The 24,650-nt window shown below is 43.2% G+C and overlaps 1 protein-coding gene across 3 annotated transcripts in view; it reads right to left on the minus strand.

Moving 5' to 3' along the window:
• The window catches only part of LOC144770348 (sulfotransferase 2B1-like), a 302,234-nt gene that overhangs the window by 257,439 nt on the left and 20,145 nt on the right, over positions 1-24,650 (minus strand). For all 3 annotated transcript variants that reach the window (XM_078654809.1, XM_078654810.1, XM_078654808.1), the window contains one exon: positions 12,957-13,098. In XM_078654809.1, coding sequence (XP_078510935.1) covers positions 12,957-13,092 — 136 coding nt within the window. In that variant the 5' untranslated portion in view covers positions 13,093-13,098. The remainder of the gene's footprint in view (positions 1-12,956; positions 13,099-24,650) is intronic.

Genomic DNA, 24,650 nt, shown 5'->3' on the forward strand with positions numbered 1-24,650 from the left:
AATATCAAAGTCTAGAGGTTGACTAATGAGTCCACACTAAAGTAAGGCCAGTATTGAATAGTTGTACTTACATCTTTAGTCACAAAAGTACACCAATTTACTTGAATGAAAATTAGGCCACCACCTGCAAAATAATTTTTTTTTGCAGGCTATCACTATGCTGAATCAGTGTAATATCCAAACACAGAGAGAAAGAACGTCGTAAGTCAAGGGAAATGTTACTTACGATCCTCGACTTCCAATTGTGAATAGAGGAAAAGCAGCTAGTTTCTAAAGCGTCAATGCAGTAGCGCGCTGTGAACAATGGAAAAAGAAACCATGTTTTTCTTTCAGCCGCAAAGATATACATACTTAGTCCATACCATCCACAACAGCCCAAACATAGTAAAGGGGCCGAGGGAAGAGTTACTCACATCACTCCAAATTGCAAAAACGGCACAGCACGGCAGACACTCCGCAGCCGGCACGGTTTGAAAAGGCAAATCTAAGATCAGGCAAAAGCTCCGTGATGGTAACGCTGTGTGGAAAAACAAAACCAAAACACGGGACAACCCGTCATTTTCTAATCAAAAGTGACCTCTCGTAGAGGGCTTCTATCCAATAATAGCCGGCAAAAGTGCACGATGCTACTTACATTCAATCCAATTGTCGAGGCACCGCTCAAGGCACACCGAGTGAACTCCGCCGCCGATACTACGCAGAGTTTAAATGTGTAATCACGTGGCCTATCCCGTGCTCGAAAGTGAAGAGTTACTTCACAGACATTCGGTAAAAAGATTGGGAGAGGTGTAAGTATCAGAAAAGGTTGTGTATGCATTCTAAATCACTCAAGCCAATTCTTGTACGCTGCCTAAATTAACGTGTATAGTCAGAGTTGTGACCGGGACCACCTATTGATATAAATGATCACGATATCCGCCTTGCATAATCTGAGTCTGCCAAAAGTAAACAGAAGGGTATTGTGGTGAAAAAAGACGCGCTTGTTAACGGCAAATAGAACGGACCGTTACAATCCATTACTACCCAGGATGCGGTGGGATATGGTCAAGTCCCCCAGGGAGCATAAAGTCAACAGGGTCAACTAATGAAACGATACGATGATAAATTGTCACAAATTGTCGAATAATGAGTCAAATGATCAATCCTTTGGGATACATCAGTACACACAAATAGGTAATCGTGCAACTCTCTAACATGAGGTTGTAGACGATTTACATAGGGCAAGGCATTTATGACATCCAAGATTATCAATTGGAATTATCAATTCTCAATGTCAGTTGCATGTCGATACTAGAATTCTGGAGAAACACTCTATTGACACAGGCAAAATTATATATCGGGCACTTCTCTAGCATGAGAGTGTAACCGGATTGCATTGTCTTAACCATATTATGTAGGTTGAATGTGCGTCCTCCATGGTCAAAAGTCTTGGTCTGAATTGTGGTTTCGCAGGCAATACATGTGCCACATCTATGATGTCCTAACAGAGGGGGCAAGTTCCACAAAGTGGTGATGGTTGGTTGACTAACTGGTTCCAAATAAGAATGAACCACCATGTCCCATATGTTTTTCGCCCTCTTAAAGGAATGAAGAGGGGGATTGATTTGGTCAATTTCCTCTGCCACTAAGGACCAATTTTTGTTAAAAATGTGTTTTATCTCATTACTTCGTGTCGAAAAAGTTGTGACACAAATTATGCGGTCTGTCTCTCTTCTGGGTTCAGCAAATTGTCCCGTGGATTGTACCACGCACGTTTCCTAGCTCGTTTCACCATCCGTCCAGGGTACCCACGAGATATTAAACGCTCACACAGGACCCCAGATTCCTGAATGTAGTTGGTTCTGGTTGAACAACTTCTCCTAATCCTGAGAAATTGGCCGATCGGTAAATTGTCTTTGAGGCCCCTGGGGTGGTGGCTTCCGTATTGTAGCAGGGAATTTCGCTCGGTAGGTTTCCTATACAAGGTGGTCTGTAGGCGATCTTCATCAACATAGATGGAAATATCTAAAAAGGGGAAACCCCCATTACTTGATTCCATTGTAAATTGAATGTGTGGGTTTCTTAAATTCAGCCATTCATGGAACTCACGCAATTGCTCTTCGTTCCCATCCCAGATGCACAAAACGTCAACAATATATCTGACCCATAGGGTCAGATTGATCTGGAACGGATTATTATTTGCAAAGATATATTGCGGCTCGAAGTAGTCCATGAATATGATCGCCAGGTTTGGGGCGAAGGTGGCCCCCATAGCCACCCCCTTGGTCTGTAAATAGAATTCATCTTGAAAGATGAAAAAGTTCTTCATCATGGCGATACTCAGGAGCTCAACTATGAAATCCGTAGGCACCGGAACCGGAGCTGGTCTTTTATCCAGAGCTTGTCGCATCACCTCCAGTGCATCCATTTGAGGTATACTGGTGTAAAGGGACACAATGTCGCATGTTACCAAGAGTTCTCTTGCTGGGTTGAATGGTCTCTCATCTATAAGGTTGATCGTTTCAGTGGTATCCCGAAGGTAAGCCCTGGTGTTAAGGGCAATGGGCTTTAGGAAAAAGTCAACATATTTACAAAGCGGCTCCAGCATTGATCCGCAGCCAGATACAATTGGACGCCCAGGAGGGCTGTTCAGATTCTTATGCACCTTGGGTAGAGTGTATACAGTGGCCAACCTTGGGAATTTTTGATTAAGAAATTTGAATTCTTGTTCAGTTAGGAAACCGGCGTCCAGACCTTTCTGTGTAACTGCCAAAATGTTCATTGCGAGTTCACATGACGGGTCGCTAGACAATTTCCGATAGCTTACTCCATCCGTTAGTTGCCTATATATTTCTTCTTTGTACTTGCCAAGGTCTTGTACTACAATGGCACCGCCCTTGTCAGCGGGCTTGATAACCACCTCTTTGTTAGTACTCAATCCGATTAGTGCCTTTTTCTCCACTTTGCTTAAGTTCAGTTTGGAGAATTTGTGTTGATCCAAAGCTTGGTCTACTGCAGTAGTAACAATTTCCTCAAAAGCCAGGATTTTGTGGCTCATGGCGTAAGTCGGTGGGAAGAAAGTTGAGGGTTCCCTTAGTCCGGTGGTAGAACTTGACTGTCGAGTTGTCTGATTTCGAAAGAAATACCTCAGTCTAATCTTCCTGAAGAATCTATATAGTTCTGTCTTCAGTAGAAATTTGTTCGCTGGGGCCGTTGGGACAAATGAAAGGCCTCTACTTAAAACCTTTATCTCCTCTTCCTGTAAATTGTAGGTAGAGATGTTGATCACAGGGTTAACAGCGAACCTACTGGAGCTGGGTGTATCCGACCCATTGGCTCTTTCTGAAAGGGGGACGTAGTTCACCACCTGTAGGTGTTCCTCCTGGTTGATATCTCCCCGTGCACTTCGGGGCGGAATGTCACTCGTTTCTGTTGCTTGCCTCTGTTGCCCTCCCAACCACCGGGATTCTGTTGCTGTAAGGGACTTCCCCTTGCTTGGATAGTTATTTCCCCAAGAACTCATTTATTATGCATGAACAACTATTCCTTAGGGCTTCATCCATGACATTCATATGCCCGACTTGACATCAAAGCTGTGATTCCTAAACACCTTCAAGGTATAAATATACCTTCACTTGCTATGGCAAAGCACGGTGTGGTTCGGTGCAGTTCGACTACCTACTTGCCCGACGCAGCTCGCTACAGCCAGTGCCGAAGGAAGCCGACTCTCCAGCTGAGGCACTGACAAAGAAGCTGACATCCTCCTGCAGAGAATCCAGCTCCAGTGTTTCTGACTCCCCTTGCGGGGTGTTGGGAAATTGAGTCCTGAGACAGAGATACCAACCTCTTTCATTCTAAGCTATGGAGCTGATTAGAACCTAGAGAAACCTTTGGCAATTCTTGGCAGAACTAAAACTTATGCTGAGCAGCACTTACTTCTTCTCCGGTACTAGACCTAGGTTAGGTACATGGGGGTAGGCGTATTTTAGAAGCACAGTTGAGTATTTTTAGCCTATGTTATTTAAGTATGTATTTTGTATATGTCATAGCAACAGACAATGCTATTACAGTATTATTTTATAATACTATTCTCGCTATACGCATTATACTTTGCATTCTGACTAATGATTGTAGCAGTTCACCTCTCTTGCATGAGAAAGAAGACTGTTCAATAAATCGTTTTATTGAAACCGCCCGTCTTACTATTTTTCTGCAACTCTGTAGAAATGAAGCATGCACGATTGACTGAATGAAATAGTTATCTATTGTTTCCACGACTCTGAAGATATTTGTTCCAGTCCTAGGTAAACAAAGTTGTCATGTTTATGTGGTTGTTAAAAACAAATCCCATCTTGTTTATTCGAGAAAGTTTCTAGTGGCCTCTGAGTTAGTCGGCACACACAATTAAGTTTAATATACTCGATAGAGACATACTGACCTCAGTCCTATGTCACATCTATAGTGTATATTATTCCAATGCGCAGAGCCTATTGGGAATATAGGAACTACACTACACATCCTTCCCTTTATTAATCCATAAACTCAGTATCCAACTTTTTACCAACTGCTATGCCCTAAGGTGAAACTAAACAACAATATAACAAACTTCTGGGATTCTCACTCATCCAGTCCTACATTAGAAAATGATTGGAGCAAAATATGGAAATCAGTCACTGCCCACAAGATTTCCCCAGTACTCTCTCAAACAAAATATTGGCTTCTGCACAAAGCTTATTGGACTCCGTCCCTCCTACACTCACTACACATTCTAGAAGACCTGATTTGCAAGGAAGCAAAAAAGGAGACCTTGCTCACCTAATCCTCCACTATAACTCACTGGGTCCATTCTGGGAACAACTTTTCTCTTTACTCTCAAAACTGTTTAAACTCCAACCCATGGAAGAATTTTCCTCCCTCATTAAAGGTTTCCGCGAACCCTGTTTCAAACAACCCTCTGGTCGCGCTATAGTAGCCCTCCTACTTACATCAGCGGTAAAAATAGTCCTATATAATTGGAACAATACACGGAAAGCTTCCTTTCATGCCTCGATCAACTGGATAACATTCATCAGAGGGGCGGACAATATCTCACTACAACGCTCTCCCTGGAAATCGCAATTCAGACCCATGTGGGACTCTCTAAATTACTATTTTGCTGCTAAGAAACCAAAATAGATATACACACCCACGCCTGCTTTCTCCAACGTACCCCCTCACTCTCTGCTTGACCCAAACTCCACTATATTTTCAAGTCTTCTAACCTTACCTAAACTCTCAATCTCTATCTCACCTCGTAGGGCTGTTAAAGATATCTAAATGTAGTAAAATCATAAGCAAACCACATAATCTACTCCATGTACATCAATGCATTAACTGTACCAAGTTGTTCCATGAAACTGCACTCCAGATTGACTGTGTACTATGTCCCTATTATAATTTCCTTGTTTTATCCCTTTCTTATTTACCCCTTATTTTTGTATCCCTTACTTCTTTTTGTATCGTATCTTATGAAACTCAAACTCAAGGGCGGAATCCCTTTTGTTTGCTGCTGAAAGCTGGCTGTTAAGCCTCTGTGAAAGAGAACGTTTGCTGCGGGGCCTGAACCTACAAGACTCCCGTGTCCTCTGAAGCGCTATCTGTAAGCGCCTGTGCTCAACAGAAATTTGCAGCGCTATCTGCCAGCGCTTGAAACCTACCGCTCGCGTTTCCCGCTTTGCGGGAAACACTCGCTGCTGAGGGCTTGTTGGCCGTCCAGGAGGCCAGGGAACACCAACGACCAGAAGCCAGCTGGGCTTGAGAACCTCCCTGCCACGCCCCCCTCAGCTGGAACAAATTGCGCTGAGGCAGCGCTGCAGAGCGGAATCCCTTTTGTTTGCTGCTGAAAGCTGGCTGTTAAGCCTCTGTGAAAGAGAACGTTTGCTGCGGGGCCTGAACCTACAAGACTCCCGTGTCCTCTGAAGCGCTATCTGTAAGCGCCTGTGCTCAACAGAAATTTGCAGCGCTATCTGCCAGCGCTTGAAACCTACCGCTCGCGTTTCCCCCTTCGCGGGAAACACTCGCTGCTGAGGGCTTGTTGGCCGTCCAGGAGGCCAGGGAACACCAACGACCAGAAGCCAGCTGGGCTTGAGAACCTCCCTGCCACGCCCCCCTCAGCTGGAACAAATTGCGCTGAGGCAGCGCTGCAGAGCGGAATCCCTTTTGTTTGCTGCTGAAAGCTGGCTGTTAAGCCTCTGTGAAAGAGAACGTTTGCTGCGGGGCCTGAACCTACAAGACTCCCGTGTCCTCTGAAGCGCTATCTGTAAGCGCCTGTGCTCAACAGAAATTTGCAGCGCTATCTGCCAGCGCTTGAAACCTACCGCTCGCGTTTCCCGCTTCGCGGGAAACACTCGCTGCTGAGGGCTTGTTGGCCGTCCAGGAGGCCAGGGAACACCAACGACCAGAAGCCAGCTGGGCTTGAGAACCTCCCTGCCACGCCCCCCTCAGCTGGAACAAATTGCGCTGAGGCACCGCGCATCGCGGGACGCGCGCGGGCGGCGCCGGGCTAAGCCCGGGCAAAGGGCGGGCCCTCTGTGGCCCTCAGTGGCCGAGGTAGGCTGGGCTGGGCCCTGCTATTTGATTTGTTTTTCCATATGTTATCCTATTAGGTCCAGTTGATGTAAGTGCCTCTGTTGAGGACTGTACCTTTTCGTCACCCAGAGTACCTGAACGCTGACTGCACTGATTTATTTTTACTTCTTTTTAGTGTGTTTTATTAACTTTTACGTATTATTTTATTGTAACACCACCATCTTGCAAAGCCGGAGTGTGGGAAGCTTGCAGTAAAAAAATGACAAAAAAACTCCGCTCTGGGAGATTGGTGGGAGGAAGAACTTGTGCTAAAACAAAATCAAATCCCCTGCGAAATAAGTCTGTGAATAACCAGCTGCTAAAGGGCCAATGTCAGCTCTTTGAACTTTGGGAAAAGCCGGTGGAAAAATCCTCAATGGCTGTGGAAAAAGACAATACAGCCCTAGATATCCAAGAGAACGATATACACATTATAGATACCAATGCTTTTCTTGTGTCCTCTGAGCTACCACAAGTGTCATCCATGGACACCCCCTGCATTGTGCATTTTGAGGAGGGCAAGGATAATATTCTTCCTGACCTCTCACTTAATGATTCGCTAGTCAACAACTCTATTCCACTCTTGGAGTCTCCCTTGAACAGCATGGATGGTCAAGCCTCACCGCCGCTCTCAATTGACCTGGAACTCTGTGGCCGCTATGTGAAGCCGATTAGTCCGGCTGCTCCGGAAACTAATAATCCTTTAGGAGGAGCGACTCCATCCGGACTGCTACTCTATAGCAGTACTCCCTCTGTGAATAGCCAATGTATGTCTGATGTATTAAGTACTTCCAGGACCCCATTTCTTAACTTATCCGGCAGTTGTCCTACTGTCGGGGCAGGAGATAAACCTTTATCAGAATCTCTGATTGCACTTGAACATTTGTTAGCCTCTATATTGTTCCTACTGGGAAAATTTGTTGGCAGCTCGGACTGTATTCTGGACTCTGTTACACAAATCTTACAAAATCTATTGCAAAAAGCACCGGAAATGAGGAATACCCCCCTCTTCTCACATGGTACTAAACTAAATAAGGGGGAAGCCGAGGTGTGTACAGAAAACTCCAAGATAAAGGTCCCTGAACCAGAACCAGCGCCAGCTGCCCTACATGATCACATTGCTAAAGGTTGGCCTGCAACTGCTGCACCCAATTGTATCATGAAGGCGGATTTGGGGATAGCGGAAGAAATTATGCCTAGCCCTGACTGTCATGTACCACAAGAACTCTTTCCAATCTTCTGCTCAGAAAATAAAAAAGCTATTCCCGAGGTCAATCAAGAAGGAAGGGAAAAAAATGGAAAACATAAAAAATATAAAGGAAACAAAAGGAAACTGGTGCGTAAGTATAAGAAGAAGAGACAGAGGCGGATAATCTTCCAAGACTCTATAATTCTAACTGACAAGGAAGATAATGCCTCTGAACCTATTTCATCTACCGCAAGGGTGCTTTTGGAAGCTAGGCCTCCCCATCGTGCCTCAGAGTCTTCTGGAAACTCTCCACTCATGATTAGGGAGGTTTTAACACAAAAGGACGGCTTGGGCCTAAAATCTTCCCTTGAACCGAACTTAAGGACTATTAATCCAGCTAAATCTGAGTTACTTAATCCACTGGCCTCCCCCTTTACTTTTATAGCTGGGACAGGGGGAACCATCACTTCCTACTCTTGAACGAAAAGAGGCCACATCTTATGTGGACACTTATGTGTTGGACTTTCTTCCGCTATTTGAGGTTGACCTACCACTAAATAGAACATGGCTACTCAAACGCTTTAGTGAAATGGATAAGTTACACCGCATTCAAACAAGCGATATTGAGTTAGTCACTTTGCTAGGGGGAAATAGTGTTTCAAGCATAAGGGTCAAATTTTATTCTAAAATAATAGTAAATCTGGTTTTGCAACAGGCAGAGAGTTTCCAACGCACAGGTATCGATGTCTTACCGATAGTGAATTTTGGATATAAAGACGTTTCCCATAGGATGCCCCAAAAGGATGATAGACAAATTGGGGCTACTTCACCATTTAAAGATATAAAGATCTGGGTTGCAAAAGGAAAACGCCTGGTTTCCCAGGTTAAACCACCTCCACTGATTCAGAATTCCTCACAAATAGAGGACTCTAATCGGTGGAATTGGCTGCATAACGCTTTATCATCTAAATCCACAGATAACCCCAAATTGTTTCAGCACCTTTAACAATCAATTGAAAATTATTTCATGGAACGCTGCCGGGATACACAGTAGTCCAGAGAAATTCGAGTTTCTATTCACGCTGGGTGCAAACGTGATTTGTATTCAAGAAACTTGGTGTATTAATAGAATTGATGTTAGAAAGGATTACTTTGTGCTGGAGGTCCCGGCGGTTGCTTCCAAGAAAGGGCATGCTAAGGGGGGTATCGCGTGCCTGTTATCAAATAAATGGAATTGGAAATTCTCTCAGTATACTGACCCAAGTAACCTTTTCCAAGCCATAACTATAGCAAATCTCCCCACCCTCCCAAAGATGGCGTCTGTTATAATTATTAATGTTTATATCCCTCCGGAAGAGTGTTTTACTGGTGTGTTGAAGCAGGTTTTTCAATATATTGGCCAGACTAAAAAAATATCACCTTCTTCAGAAGTTATACTTGTGGGTGATTTAAATTGTAAAATATCTAACTCCAGTATGAACCTTTTTAGAAATAAAGCCAAAGAAGAAGCGCACTTTGTTCCACAATCCCTTCTCCCTGACAAAATAATAACTAGTAAAAGAGGGAAGATTCTTTTGGAGGAACTTTCGGCAGTCGAGGGGCTTATCTTAAATGGGAGATTCCCCTCTGACGTACCTGCAAAATTTACGCATAAATCTCACAGTAAGCCCTCTATAATTGATTATGCGATCTCGGACTATAACATGTTTCCGCGTATCCTGGACTTGATGATAGTCCCAACGACATTGAGTGATCATAACATAATTCTTCTGACTATTTCCCTAAAACCCTCTAGTACGGCACCATGGGCGATTAATAGTAAAGATACAGCCTTCCATGCATCCTCTGGTAGATGTTTTTGGAATCCATCTTTAATTTCTGGGGTGCATACTATCCTATGTAAAACCATAGTAGACCTGAATGCTTGGTATGGTTCGGAAATTGTTAGTTTTGAAAACTTTATGCGGAACATCATCTTGGATGTAAAAAAGGTTAGATGTCCCCCGAAGCGGGTATACATGCCTAGTGCCTTATGCACACTGAATAAAGAAATAAATAAATTAGTCCGAGCCCAATTTTTATGTAGATCTGGGGAACGGGAAAAAGAACTTCTGAGGTTAAAAAGAAAGAGAGTTAGATTAAAAGCGAAACTAAAAAAGGAAAAGGAAGATCTAGTATGGATCAATCTAAGGGAAGCAGTAGCGCATGGTAATATCCGCAAATTTTGGTCTATAATTGGGATGGGATGCGGCAATAGATTAACTCCTTGCCCAATCCCTATTGCCGAAGATGTTTGGTCTACCTATATTTGGGATCTGTATGGGGGGCACGGTACTTCAATGGATACTAGCCTCCCCGATTTATCTTCCGATGAAGAAATTAAGTATCCATCGGAGGAAACAATAGCTGCGGCTATAAAGAATATGCGTTCATCCGGTGCAATGGGGCCGGACGAACTCCCCATGACGGTCCTGAAGCAAGAGCCCTCCCTCTGGAGTAAAATACTCTATCCTCTCTTCAAATCCTGTTTTGATTCGAAGAAGGTACCAGCATCCTGGAGGGGTAGTATCTTGGTCCCTATCTTTAAGAAGGGCGCAAGGGATATCCCTAGCAATTATCGTTTGATTGCTCTCCTCGACTCAGTCGGTAAGATCTTTGCGAAGTGTCTTTTAAATCTACTTTCGGACTGGGTGGATGAGAATAATATTTTACCACTCGAACAAACGGGATTCCGTAGGGAGCACGGCACTCTAGACAATTTGACCGCCCTTCATGTGATATTGGACAAGTATACGCAAGTGAGAGGGGGAGTTGTGTATGCAGCATTTATTGATTTCTCCACAGCGTTCGATAGAGTGGATCGTAGAACGCTGTGGAGAAAATTATCATCTCTTGGAGTTCCCCCATACTTGTTAGAACTTGTTCGCACATTACATACGGAAACCTGGTGCAGGGTGCTGCAGGGGGGAGAAAGGGGTCTCTCTGATCGTATCCCTTCTTTAAACGGCCTGAAACAGGGTTGCCTCCTGGCGCCTCTGCTGTTTTCCCTATACACGCAGGACCTACCTGCAGCTATATCCGTCTGTGAGGGCATTGCCCCAGTGATAGGGGGGGCCTCCATTTCCTGCCTGATGTACGCCGATGACATTCTTGTTTTGGATTTAACACCTAAAGGTTTAGCGAATAGGTTGCAAGCACTCCATGATTTTGCAGTTTCCCACTCTATGAGGATTAATATATCTAAAAGTAAAATTATGTGCATAGGGGGGAAAAAGATGTGCCGTTCGGAAAATTTTGGGTGGATCATTGGCGGTCAAAAGCTGGAGGTAGTCAAAACTTACACCTTTCTGGGAAAAATTATTGCGGCCAACCTGAGTGAGAGGCCTCATATTGATCAATGTTCTCGAAAAGCCCTCGCACATGGTAAAGGCATAAACTCACTATATACAGCGACCGGTAAAAGACATTTCTCTTGTATGCTTGAGGTTTATAGGGCTAAGATCCCCGCCACCCTTCTCTATGGTATTGAACTCGTTGAGTTAAAACTCTGGGATTTCTGCCATAAAACTGAAGGGAAACTCTTAAGATCCTTGGCCTCATTAAACACCAACTGCTCTTTGGCAGCGTGCAGACTTGAGTTTGGGCTAAGGAGCAGTTGGGTGCAGGGATTATGCGCCCTGGTACGTTGGGTGGCCTCTCTTGCCAGAGCAGAACCGGGGACGATGAGAGCCCTACTTAAAAGCGAATTATTAGGCAACTTTAAAGAGTTTTCACAACTTGTAAAGAATTTCAGAAAAGCGGTGACTCTTCTGAAACTAGATGAAAGTACTTTGTTCCGGCACTCTCAATTGCAATTAAAAATCCTGTTAAAACAGGCATCTTGGGAACTATGCTTTCAGTTAGATAAGAATGAAATACAAAGAAAAGGGGGTTGTGATCTTCTTCTTAACTCATATGTTGCCAAGAAAGCCCAAGCCTATGTTTTATGGAATATTCCTCATGGCATTAGAAGGTTGTGGTTCCTCCTCCGACATGACCTATTACCATTAAATGTACTACTATCTAAATGGTATGGAACATCTAAAATGTGCAACTTTTGTAATCTAAGTATACAGGACCGTATGCACGTATTGCTGATTTGCCCGGTACTCCGCACTTTGCGCCTCAAATGGCTAAAACCAATTTGCATCCGTTTGGGTATATCCAATGTAAATATCTTCTTACAATCTTTATACTCGCCCTTAAATGAAATGCTCTGCTTCTACATTTTTTAATTTTTTAAAGGATTTTTAGATATTTATTAATACGCTATTTAACTTAACTGGCGTCAGCCTTATGTCGTACTTTTGTTAATGGATGATGCATGGACTTGTATAACATATGTTTATTTTTGAATTTGTAATTGTTCTTGAATGTGTCGTATGTCTTTTTATGTGGCCCTCAATGAGAGCCAAAACATAAATAAATTTAAAAAAAAAATAAAAAAAAAAATGAAACTCAATAAAATTACTTTTAATTTAAAAAAAAAATGAATTTGGCATAGCATACAGCAGTACTTGTTTTGCAAGTGTATCAAGTTGACCAGGTTGTGTTCCCCTGTTATAATGTTATAGATCTTTCACACTGTACAGCTGTGTTCCTAAAGTAATGTGATGTAAAGGCTGGGCATATGAAAAGGCTACATGCAGAACACTATCCTACAATATAATAATGTGCACCATGCTACAAATCCTGTATTTAGCATTGTAACATACTGCATTACCAAAGTATTCTGCATTAAACAGTGCTGAGGCAATGGCATTAGCACAGGCAGTAAATGTTGCATTTTCAGCTGCTGCATTTATAGCTATGAGCACATTCTAGGAGTTAAAGAGCCCTTTGTTGTTTGTGGCACATTGCATGGTATTATATGGTAACAAGAATGCTCTAAAACTATACCCAGTGTGCAGCATGACCAAAGGTTACTGTGCTCTGGGCAACAGTAATATGGGAGTGTGAATATTGCTACTAATTGCCATGAGAGTGCTACGCCAATGAGAACTGAGTCGTTAATATGTTTGTGCCTCATCTTGTTTGGAGAATACTTTGTCCAGAGACACATCATCAGCCCATCAGGCATTACGTACTGAGAAGGATATGAAGGAGTAGGTACCAGGGAAGGGAATGAGTGGAGCAATTTTACCTGATTTTGGATATGTGACATTGAAGACATCATCATCCAACACCTGAAACTCATGCTCCACATGCCTGAGATCCTCTTCATTGTGTGACGCTGGGTGGAAGCAGACATCTTTGTACTTAAAGTATGTGTTGTCCATTTCACCCTATATGAGATTAGGAACATAGACAGGAATGAATTGCCTTAATATGGCTGTAAAGCAAAGTAACATTTGTATTTGCTTTGCGTACCCCATTAGCCCCCACCCCACCTTTGGAATAGGGTTTTAATTCTTTGCATTCATTTATTTTGATTCAATCCTTTTTTGCATAATATGAAAGCTATGACAACATCAATTACTGTGCAAAATGCCATGATTTAACCTCTCGATTATTTCCACACTCAGTCTTAGGGCAAAACACTGCCTAATCCTAGGGGATTTTAACATCCACATGGATAAGGTTGAGGATCCTGAAGTGCAAAAATTCCTGGATATGACATCTTCGGTGGGATTTCATATGTACTTGCAGGCACCTACACACGAGAAAGGGCACATTTTAGATCAAATCTTCTCGACCGTTCCGGTGTCCCTCTCCTCCCTTGCCCCAGTCCTCTGGTCGGACCATTTTCTAGCGGACTTTGTGATAGTACATCATTTAGCGTCCGCTCGCAATGTGCAGCGGCAAATAGCACGTATGCCTAGAGCCTTCCACAAAGTTACCCCAGCCATGCTTACTCGGGCCTTAGAAACCTATCCTTGTGTTCTCACAGGCAGGTTGGAGGACGATGTAGTGTGTTTTCAGAACTGGCTCACCGCACGTTTGGAAGCCTTGGCACCACCCCGCCTGGCTAGATCAGAACTGGCAAGAGCGTCCGCCCCGTGGTTTTCTGCTGCCTTGGCTGGTAAGAGAAGACACTGCAAGAGGCTGGAGAGAATTTGGCGGAGGCAGTATGATACATCTGCTAAGCAGTCTTATAGAGAAGCAGTGAGGGAATATCATCGGGAGATCACAGCAGAGAAAAAATCCTTTTTAGCTAAAAGCATTGTGGAAGCAGATAACTCCTGCAAAGAGATCTTTAAGATTGTTAAAGAGTTTATCTCTCCCTCCTGCTGTACTCCCACGTCTGTCTTCTCGGAACCTTGGATTACGGAGCTGGCAGCATTTTTCACCAATAGAATTTGTACCATCCAGTCGGCCTTGCAAGGAGCTCATAACATCTCGGATTCCGGCTCTGTGGCCGACGGCTCTCTTAATCCCTGGTTACACTCATCTGCATTGGACACGGATATCTCGGGTCCTACCCTTGACTGCTTTCCTGGTTTAGAGCTTCATGCCTCGCTTGACCTCTTGTCCAACTTGAAATCTGGCTCTCCACTTGACCCTTGCGCCACCAAGTGTCTTGCGACCTTGGCTGCTGCTCTTAACTCTATCATCAACCCTATTAATAACTCATCTCTGAGCTCGGGCAAAGTCCCCTCATCTTGGAAGCAGGCCCTAGTCCTCCCCCTTATTAAAAAGCCAAATGCAGATGCCAAATTGCATTCCAACTACAGGCCAATCTCGTTGCTGCCCGCTTTGGCCAAAATAGCGGAAAAGCATGTACACACCACCCTAGCCAACTTTCTAGAGGTCAATTCCTTGTTACATCAGTCACAGTCCGGGTTTAGATCTAACCTGAGTACAGAAACCGCTCTACTCGAGGTGACCGAGGCTGTGAAGGAAACTTTGGACAGGGGTGGAAAGGTCTTGCTCATCATGCTTGATCTGTCGGTGGCCTTCGACACTGTTCCCCACGACTTTCTCCTGACAAGACTCTGGGAGATTGGCCTGAGGGGAACGGTGTTCGAATGGTTTCAATCTTTCTTGGCTGACCGCAGACAAACGATCTGGGCTCCCCCCTTCTCCGCCCCTATGCCGCAGCTTGAGGTGGGGGTCCCGCAGGGCTCCATACTCAGCCCCTCGCTTTTTAACATCTTCATGACACCTTTAGCGGCGCGAGTAGAGGAGCTAGGGGCTCAGATCGTCTCCTATGCGGATGATACACAGCTCCTGTTCATTTGTGACAGGGGCTGTGACTTCGATGGAGCGGCCATCCGGAAGTGTCTGGAGTTTGTGTTTGATTGGTTCGGGAAAAGCGGCCTCAAATGCAACTCAGACAAATCCGAGATATTGTTTTTTGGTTGTCCTGCCGACCCGAGATGGAAGCACTGGTGGCCTTCGGCCATGTTCCCCCCCTGCCAGCGATTCTGTTACAGCTAAGAATCTGGGCATGCTGGTTGATAACACCCTCTCCTTCAAGGCCCCGGTAGCTGGCCTGACGGGGAAGTGCTTCGCCATCCTAAGGATGTTGAGGAAGTTTTTGCCGTACCTATCTTTGGAGCACAAGAAGATAACGGTGCAGGCCTTGATAGGCTCACGACTAGACTATGCCAACATCCTTTATTTGGGTCTTCCTGAATATCTGTTGACCCGCCTGCAGGTAGTCCAAAATTCGGCAGCCAGGGCAATCTTTGGTCTTACCAGAAGAGCCAGGGCGAGCAACCTCCTTGTTACTCTGCATTGGCTGCTGATTCGTAAGCGCATCTCCTTTAAGACCTTAACCACAGCTTTTAAGGCGCTACACAATTTCGGCACTGGCTATCTGCAGCGAAGGGTCAACTTCTATCTTCCATCTAGACCCTTGAGGTCGGCTGCCCAGGCCAATGCAATCGTGCCGGCAGTGAGACGTGTTCGTTGTGGAGGTCGCTCTTTTAGTTATCTGGCCCCCCGTCTTTGGAACACTCTGCCCCTGACGTTGCGAACGTGCTCCAATTTGTCTACCTTTAGAAAGGGACTTAAAACTCATCTTTTTGCCCTGTAAGCTGTTCTTGTGGATCTTTAGTGCCGCTTTGGCTGTCTTGTTAGTTGCTGGTATTTGTGTAATGATCTACAGCGCCGGGATGCTCTTCGGAGCAGCTGAGCGCTTTACAAAACCCCCAGTAGCATAACATATTGTTTTTTAAACTGTCATAAGTGTTAATAGTAAAATGCCAATGTCATTGCCGGAATCCAAGAAAAGGCCCTGGATTGGACCACCTCCTTGCTCATCGGGAGAACCCAGAGCATCTGCCTCCCCCCCTTCCACTCCAAAGATCATCTGCAGCGTACCCCAAGGATCATACCTCAGCGCAATGTTGTTCAACGTATACATGGCACCGCTCACTCACGTCGCCCGGCGGCACGACCTAAACATCATCTCCTACACTGACGACACCCAGCTGATCCTCTCACTCACCAAGGACCCCCACACCGCCAAAACCAACCTCCACTAAGGAATGAAGGCCGTCGCCGACTGGATGAGAAACAGCCGTCTGAAGCTGAACTTGGACAAGACGAAGGTCCTCAACCTCGGTTCCACCCCCTCAGCCTGGGACGACTCCTGGTGGCCGACGGCACTAGGACCACCTCCTACACCCATCGACCACACACAAAAACTGGGGGTCATCCTAGACTCGAACACTCTCCATGACAAAGCAGGTCAACGCCGTCTCCTCCTCCTGCTTCAACACCCTCCGCATGCTTCGCAGGATCTTCAAGTGGATCCCCACCACAACCGGAAGGACAGTCACCCAGGCCCTCGCAGCAGTAGACTGGACTACGGCAACGCACTCTACACAGGAGCCCCAGCCAAACTCCTGAAATGGCTCCAACACATCCAGAACGCCTCCTCACGCCTGATCCTCGGCATCCCGTGCCGCAGCCACATCACAACCCACCTGAGAGACCTGCACTGGCTCCCCATCAACAAGAGGAGAACCTTTCAAACTCCTCACCCATGCACACAAGGCACTCCACTACACCGGACCAGCGTACCTCATCAGCCGACTGAGCCTCTGCACACCATTCCGCCAGCTCCACTCTGCAGACCGCGCCCTCGCCACCGTCGCCCGCATCCGAAGAGTGACCGCCGGCAGCAGATCATTCTCCCACCCAGCCACCAAGACGTGGAACACCCTCCCCATCCGCCTACGGCAGACCGAAGACCTCCTAACCTTCAGAAGACTCCTCAAGACCTGGCTCTTCGAACAGTAGCAGCGTTCTCCCCCTCAGCGCCTTGAGACCCTCACAGGTATGTAGTGAACTTTACAAATGCTTTGATTGATTGATTGATTGATTGATTGCATGGTCATGGATTACAAGAGGTAGTGAAGTGACCTGTGTATGCGTAGTTGTTCTGTGGGCACGAGAGAAGTATGTAATTCTGCTGTAACCCTGCATGAGTGAAGCTCACGCTGCTGCTGTCTACTGTACCTGTTATTGATCCAGCGGTCCACCGACAACAGATACTCCACTACCACATACTCACCTGGGCCCATAAAACACACAGTGGTTAAAACCGCTGGCGGGTTTCAAGTTTTATAAAATATTCAAAACTGCTTAGAATTAGTTTAATCTTCAACTAGCCCCTTGCAGTTCAACAAGTTCTTTCCTCTGGTCGATGGACCATTATTTCAAACTAGTTAATGGCAATAATTAACATAAACTAACTTTAAGTAAATCACCAAAGGCTCAAGAAGTTTTAAAACCTTTATCTAAATTTTTAGTTGCATCTGAACAATCTCAATATAGTGCAGTCACTCTCACTCATAGGAGAGGAAATTAAATTAGTAAAACACAATGCATTTCTCGCTGACTCACACAATGACTTACGCTGGAAAGGGAGAGGACAGAGAGAAAAAGTTCAAAAACTTTAGCGAATAACAGAAAAATATAATTACCTAGGATGGTGTGGAAGACTAACCCCCTGGCCATAGGGCTGGTGGGGGTCCCTTGAGATAGATTCAGGAGACAAAGACTTCAGGACAGGAATCAGGACAGTATAGTTGCCCTCTCTAAAATACTGACGGTTGTGCCGCACCCCTCTCTAACACTCTTCCTCCTCAAGATTCTTCTGCGATCTTCACATCTAACCCTACTTAAATTTAGGATACAAATTTCTGCTTCAGGTTCTGCAATCAGTTCTTCATCAGCATCAGCATCTCGCCTCAGCATTCAGCAAGGCTCGATCTGACTAACTAACTAAAGCAATCTTAATTATACCTTTCGTTCTGCATGTGCCATCCATTAATTTTTCAATATCGTAATAATACAAAATTTGTTTTATTTTTTATTTTATTTAAGCGTTCACAGCTAAATTGCAAGTCAAAATTGACAGGATCAAAATACAAATACATTACCAATACATTACAGCAATTATATAACCAAACAATAAAAAAAGGCAGACCAATTTCTGTTTTTCCATCAAAATCCATAAACATTTCATCTTCCATTCTTAATCCTCATAGTAATCTCGGAACGCTCTCCATATTTTTATGCCCAATCTTTTTTTCCTAACACCCTTGATAGAAAAGAGTCCCCACTCCAAATTGTACATACTAAGCATTTTAGCACGCCATTGATGAAAAACAGGTGGTTGTTCCTGAAGCCACTAAGTGGCTATGCATAAACGTGCTACAGTCATTGCAAAGAAAATAAAATACCGATGTTGATATAAAGGCTCAGCTACTCTGTCCTTTGGTATTTTCCCCAGTAACAACATAGCCAGAGTGATAACTAAAGGCATTCCAATTACAAAGGATAAGAACTTTTCAAGATCAGTAATAAAACATTGGAGTTTGGCACAGCTATAAAAGAGATGGACACTTCCCACATCATCCGCATTACACCGAAAACACTTGCCGTCATTCCCTCCACCCCATTTTGCCATTCGAATCGAGGTGTAGTACAAATCAAACAAAGTCTTAAAAAATTGGGCTTTTAAATTTGCCGACATTAGTGCCTCCTTGGATACTAATAGTAGGTCATCTATATCTAATTCTTGATCTTCTAATGCGCCCACCCATTTTATCCTTACTTTTTTTTAAATCGTCACTCCGATCACTAAGTAGCAATTGGTAAAGCGTTCCAATTTTTACTAGCCTCCTAATTCCCTCCACAACTTTATTTGTCTGAAGCACAGCTTTTCGATGAGATAGGTAATCTCGTATTTGCAAAAATTTAAAGAAAACATTTCTGGGAAAAAAACTGGTCTTTTAGCTCATCAAAAGATTTACAAATCCCTTCATCCTCATACATGTCTCCGAGCCATCTAACCCCTTTCCACTGCCATCTTATTGCCATATCATCAGAAAATATACCAGGTAAAAGTCTGTAAGTGTTCAAGGGTGTATAATAAGATATTTTCCCTATCGCAATTGTCTTAGCCACCCACTTCCATACCTTGAACGCGGCCAACACTACCTTAAAAAGAGTTCGCTTGTAATAACTCCCATCGATCTCCTTAAATAATGATTGTTTTGCTACAGACCCTAACTGCATTTCAAAAAGAGTTGGGGCAGAAGACTTGTCCTGCTCAGTCTCCCCAGTTATCAGAAACCTCATCTTCAGTAAAAAACAAGTTACAAAATACAAAACAAAATCTGGCACCCCCATCCTTCCCCTAGCAATTGGTAAAGTAATAAACTTAATTGCCCGTCTAGGTCTCCCTGGACTCCAAATACATTTACCACATCTCGACTGTAGAGCCTGTATCTTTTCTTTTGCAATTTCTAAGGGTATTGACCTAAATAGATATAAAACTTTTGGTAGCACATTCATTTTTATAACATTTGACCGTCCGATAATAGTTAAATATAGTCGTTCCCATCTATCCAAGGAGTTCCTGATTTTAGTCATCAAAGTGATCCAATTGACCTCAACTAATACAGTCATATTAGACCGCAGTTGAATACCTAGATATGTAGCCTCCTTCACCACTCTACTATCTTGCCATACTACAGACTCCGAGCACAAGATCTGTGTTTTTAACACATTTAGTTTATATCCTGCTACTCGCCCAAACTCCTTCGCCAACCTCTCAATTTCTTTGATGGCGGTCCCAGGGTTAACCGTTGTCACCGCAATATCGTCCGCATAGGCAAACACAGAAAAATAATACTCAGACACTTGATATGGCGGGATCAGGATATTGCCAGTTAATTGTTCCAAAAAAGGATTAATGTATAAAGCAAACAAAAGAGGGGAGCACGGGCACCCCTGACGTGTATCACGTGTAATATTCACAGAATCTGAAAGTAGGCCCATAACAGAGATCCTGGCCGTAGGTGTTTGATATAAAGACTGAATTGCAGCAATTTATTTAGGTCCAAACCCCATTTTCTGCATTAGTTTCCACATATACCCCCATTGCACCTGGTCGAACGCTTTTTCTGCGTCTAGTAAGATAAGCGCAAGATCATTTTTTTTTTCACAGCAGCAATGTCAAATAATGTAATGACTTTGTTAACGTGCTCTACCTATTTTTGGTATAAAACCATGCTGTTGATGTGAGACTAAGGAGACCATACAGTCAGACATTCGGTTGGCTAGTATTTTCGAATAAATTTTATTGTCAGCATTTAATAACGATATTGGTCTATAGGATCCTACTAGATCCGGCTGTTTCTCCTTCTTACAAAAAAACGCTGTGGTAGCCTCTGACCAAGATCTAGGAGGATCTCCCTGCTGGGCCTTCTGTATTACCAGTAGCAGCTCATTTTTAATAATATTGTAAAATTGTCTATAAACCTCACTAGGTAGTCTATCAGGGCCAGCAGCCTTACCAATACGAAGGCCCTTTACGGCCCTTTCCAGCTCCTCCTCTGTAATTGGAGCTTCCAGACTCTGCGCCACTGTAGGATCCAGCTTTTTAAAACCCCCTTCAAACATTTATAGCCAATCCAACCCATCACAGTCGGTCCCTGCATATAATTCAATATAAAACTGCTGAAAAATCCAGAGGATTTCATGAGGGTCCGAGTGAGACACACCCATATCATCCCTCATTGCCACGATATTTCTGGCCGACTCCTTCATCCGAAGCTGTACCGCCAACCTTTTACCAATTGTTTCAGAATACTCATGTTTTTCCATCCTTGATGTTAAAAACTTCCTTGCATTCTCTACACTCCAGTAGCCCACCACTTTAGCTCTGCATTTTGCTACTTTGTCTTCAAGGTTGCTTAAATCATTCAAACCGTTAACTACCCCATTCATTAGTAAAGTTTCAGCCTGTACTGAGCGCTGATATAAGATACCTAGCTCTTGTCTAGCTTTCTTTTGCTGCCGAAACATGAAACTCATACATTCACCACGAAAGCCGGCTTTAAAAGTATCCCAGACAATAATACAAAATTTGATTGGTCCGGCAAAGGGGGGTCTTCATCACACCATGCTTACATGTCACAAAATTCAGTCAAACCATTGTTCGCAAACCCAACCCCTTACTTTTTATTTATACACCGTATTCCCATCCACTAGATGTATCCATGTGGTAACATTAATACATTACAATGAATAAAACATGTCACTACTGAACTTCCCATCCACTAGATGTATCCATGTGGTAACATTAATACATTACAATGAATAAAACATTTCACTACTGAACTTTTCACCATCGTTTCCCAGGCTATTGCACTCATTCTTGGCTTTCTTTCAACTGCTGTGTCATTGACCTTCATGACTTCTCTCAGTGGGCATGCGCAGACTTCGCGTCATTCAGCTCATTCAGTTATGCAAGAAAGGCCCAAATACGCACTAATCATAAAAGTCAAAAGACAGATTTCTCAAAATAAGTGTTTACACTCTATACCACTCACCTCTACTCTATCCTATTTTATTTATTACACTTATCCCCGTGTTAGCATTAGTACAATAGCTCTATCTAATTTCAGATAAGCAGGTGCCATGCATGCGAGTCTTCAAACCGCCATGTTAATAGCTTCTGCTCATGCACTAGAATTTCCCTCCAAGCGTTACCTCATCATACTATGTAGATGTAGTTGACACATGCGCAAAACAGATTTCTAGTTAAAAGCGGTATTAGACCTTCCTCAATGTTATCTGCATTAGTACGTCCATATGCAAGCTTCGCCAACCCAAAAGTGTTTGTGTAAATATGTTTTAATCTCCACAAAACATTATTAATAACTTGTTACTAAGCTCAACGAGCGGATTTCTCCTAGCAAGTCTCTTCTCTCCAAGACCTTGCTCCATTAATACCGTCTCTGATGGCACTTTTGAGCCATCACAAAATGACCCATCCTAACCAGATGCCAACATCAACAATTCTCAATGTTTGGCTCTTCCTTTTAATTTTCATCTTTTACTTCTTTTCCTTCTAATTCTTTCATTTTTTTAAATATATTTTCCCTTTCATCTCTTCTACCTGTATTTCCTCATGTTCTCTCTTTCTCTTCTTTCCTTTCCCATCATGTATTCTAAATTTTTCTTTACCCTTGTAACACTTGCATGTGATCATTATCGTTAACACTAATGTCACTATTATAACTACTGGTATTATTATTTGTCCTAGGAAACTCTTTCCAAAGTCAGAAAACCAATTCCCTATTGCAGTAATACTCTTTGTCTTTCTCATACGCTGTGAACCTCCCGTTTGGTCAAATCTTCATGAATTCTTGTAATATTCTTAATATACCTATTAAGTTCCTTACTTTTATCAGGTATGTACGTGCAACAATGTTGAACTCTCAACATTCCACAGACTCCTCCTTCTTTTGCCAATACAATATCAATAGCAAGATGATTTATAAAACCATAGATCTCATTGCAACCATTTCTGAATTAATCATCAAGAATCCTCCAGCAGTATCAGTCGAAAGACCATCAACTACTGTTGACAATTTACAAATTTGTGCAAATTCAGAACGACTCCAACTTAGGGTATCAGTGCCCCAAATATATCACCCACTATTCCAGAAAAGCTAGCCCTCTTAATTTGTGTTAGTCTGTTAGATATTTCATTGATTCTGTCCACATGGTAAATCTTTGGAAATACTATTCCAAAGTAACAGCTACCCTACCACCTGTCAGGTAATCTATAACACGCATTATTTCCACAAACATAATAGATGCCTGGAAATACATGATCAGTTCCCCCTTTTAGTTCTCATCCCCCTATGATTAGGAAATTATGTTCATATTCACTGGAACCAATGACAATTTTATTATACTCTGTCCTTAACCTATGGAGACAAAATGTCACTTTCTTCACAAAGTCTAGGAACATCGCAGCATGAGCCTCACTCTTTACATAATTTCCCTCTTTCTCCAACCTATGGCGGTGCATGGGTTTTCTGTTCAGTAGATTTCTTTGTCAAATCCTCTCTCCTATCTTTAACTAAATTAGGAAGCTCTTTTTCTTCTTCACGTAATATACATGTTAGATTATTCTTGTGTGCCTGTACTAAATCTATTGGGCTCATTGTTACAAAGAATTCACCCATAAACTGTGCATCCTTACTACCAAATACTGGATGTATATTCTTTCGAATAGGTAATTCTGAAAATACTATATCTATATTAGAACAGAAATATTGTAACTTTCCAATTACATAAAATAAACATGCTAATACACTACATGACACACCATATGTTAAAGGAATATGGTGTAAATGTAAATGTATTTGAGCTTGTAAAGCGCACTGCTACCCGTCCGTAAGTTTCCTGGCGCTGTATAACTCTGGGTAACCCGCCCTGGCTTTCCCTGTGGGATGGTCCCTGCTGGGAGTCCCCAAGGTGGAGCCAGGCATCCCCGGAATTGATGGGGCCGTTGTGGAGATTAGGCAAGCTAATGCCCAGAGTTGCCGAGTGGAACCCCTGATTAGAGTAAGCACCAAAGCGAGAATTATCGAGTCCGCTGACCCAAGTTCATGACCCTGCCACGTCGGGAATTGAACCCTGGTCCCAGGCCGACTTCTGCTCCCAGGTCTGCCGCCTCTAACCAGTGAGCCACACTACTCCACTGGTGATAAGTTACCTCTTCTGATACTGATGTGGGTAATTTCATACAGACGTAACAATCACTAATCCCCATTGTATCTAAATACTGAAACAACAACTTAGTAAGCACATTTAAATAAGTATCATTATTAGATCCATCATGGAGATACATAGCTTCATCTACTTGTTCTAATTCTGGTTTAGTACTTTCTGTATTGGCATCTATTCTATCATTAGTGACTGTGTTGTTTCTATTATTATTAGCTACCATCAATAAAGGTACTACCACTGTTAAAATTAACCAGGTAAAGATTACTAATGAAATACTACATAAACTTTTTTCGTTTACAACCTCATTTCGATTGTTCAGTGATTTTAACTTCTGCCATTTTTAAACAGAGGAATTCCTCTTTTCTTTACTTAACCGGTTAAAAGGAAGAATGTAATCTTTATCTTAGGGTGGCTTTAATTTGCTTTCATCAACCTGGCTGACAGAGTCTCTCTTTGAATCTTCACGTAACTCTAAGTTTTCAAACTCTTCAAGTATAATGTAGGTCCATTCACGAGCTTTGTATTTTCTGTTCAAGATTTTCTATCTTGGTCTTCTGCGTGTGGATTTTGTTAATAACTTCTTTGGTTCAGTTTTACTTGAAACCTCAATTACCTGCTCTAGGTCCTTCCTTGTTTTCTTAAATAATGTTTTAGTCTTTTAACTCCACATGGACAATTATCACCTTCTGTTACTCTTTTGAATTGAACTGCACTTTCACCTTCTCCTTCTTTCTCTTTGGGTATTTTATTTTCACTTTGTCTCAGCACAATTTGCACAATGGCAAAACATTCACCCCCAGTCACAGATCTGGGTTTAATCCATCGTTATTTTGCTCACCACACC

Source organism: Lissotriton helveticus, chromosome 7, assembly GCF_964261635.1.
Source record: "Lissotriton helveticus chromosome 7, aLisHel1.1, whole genome shotgun sequence".
Classification (NCBI taxonomy): domain Eukaryota; kingdom Metazoa; phylum Chordata; class Amphibia; order Caudata; family Salamandridae; genus Lissotriton; species Lissotriton helveticus.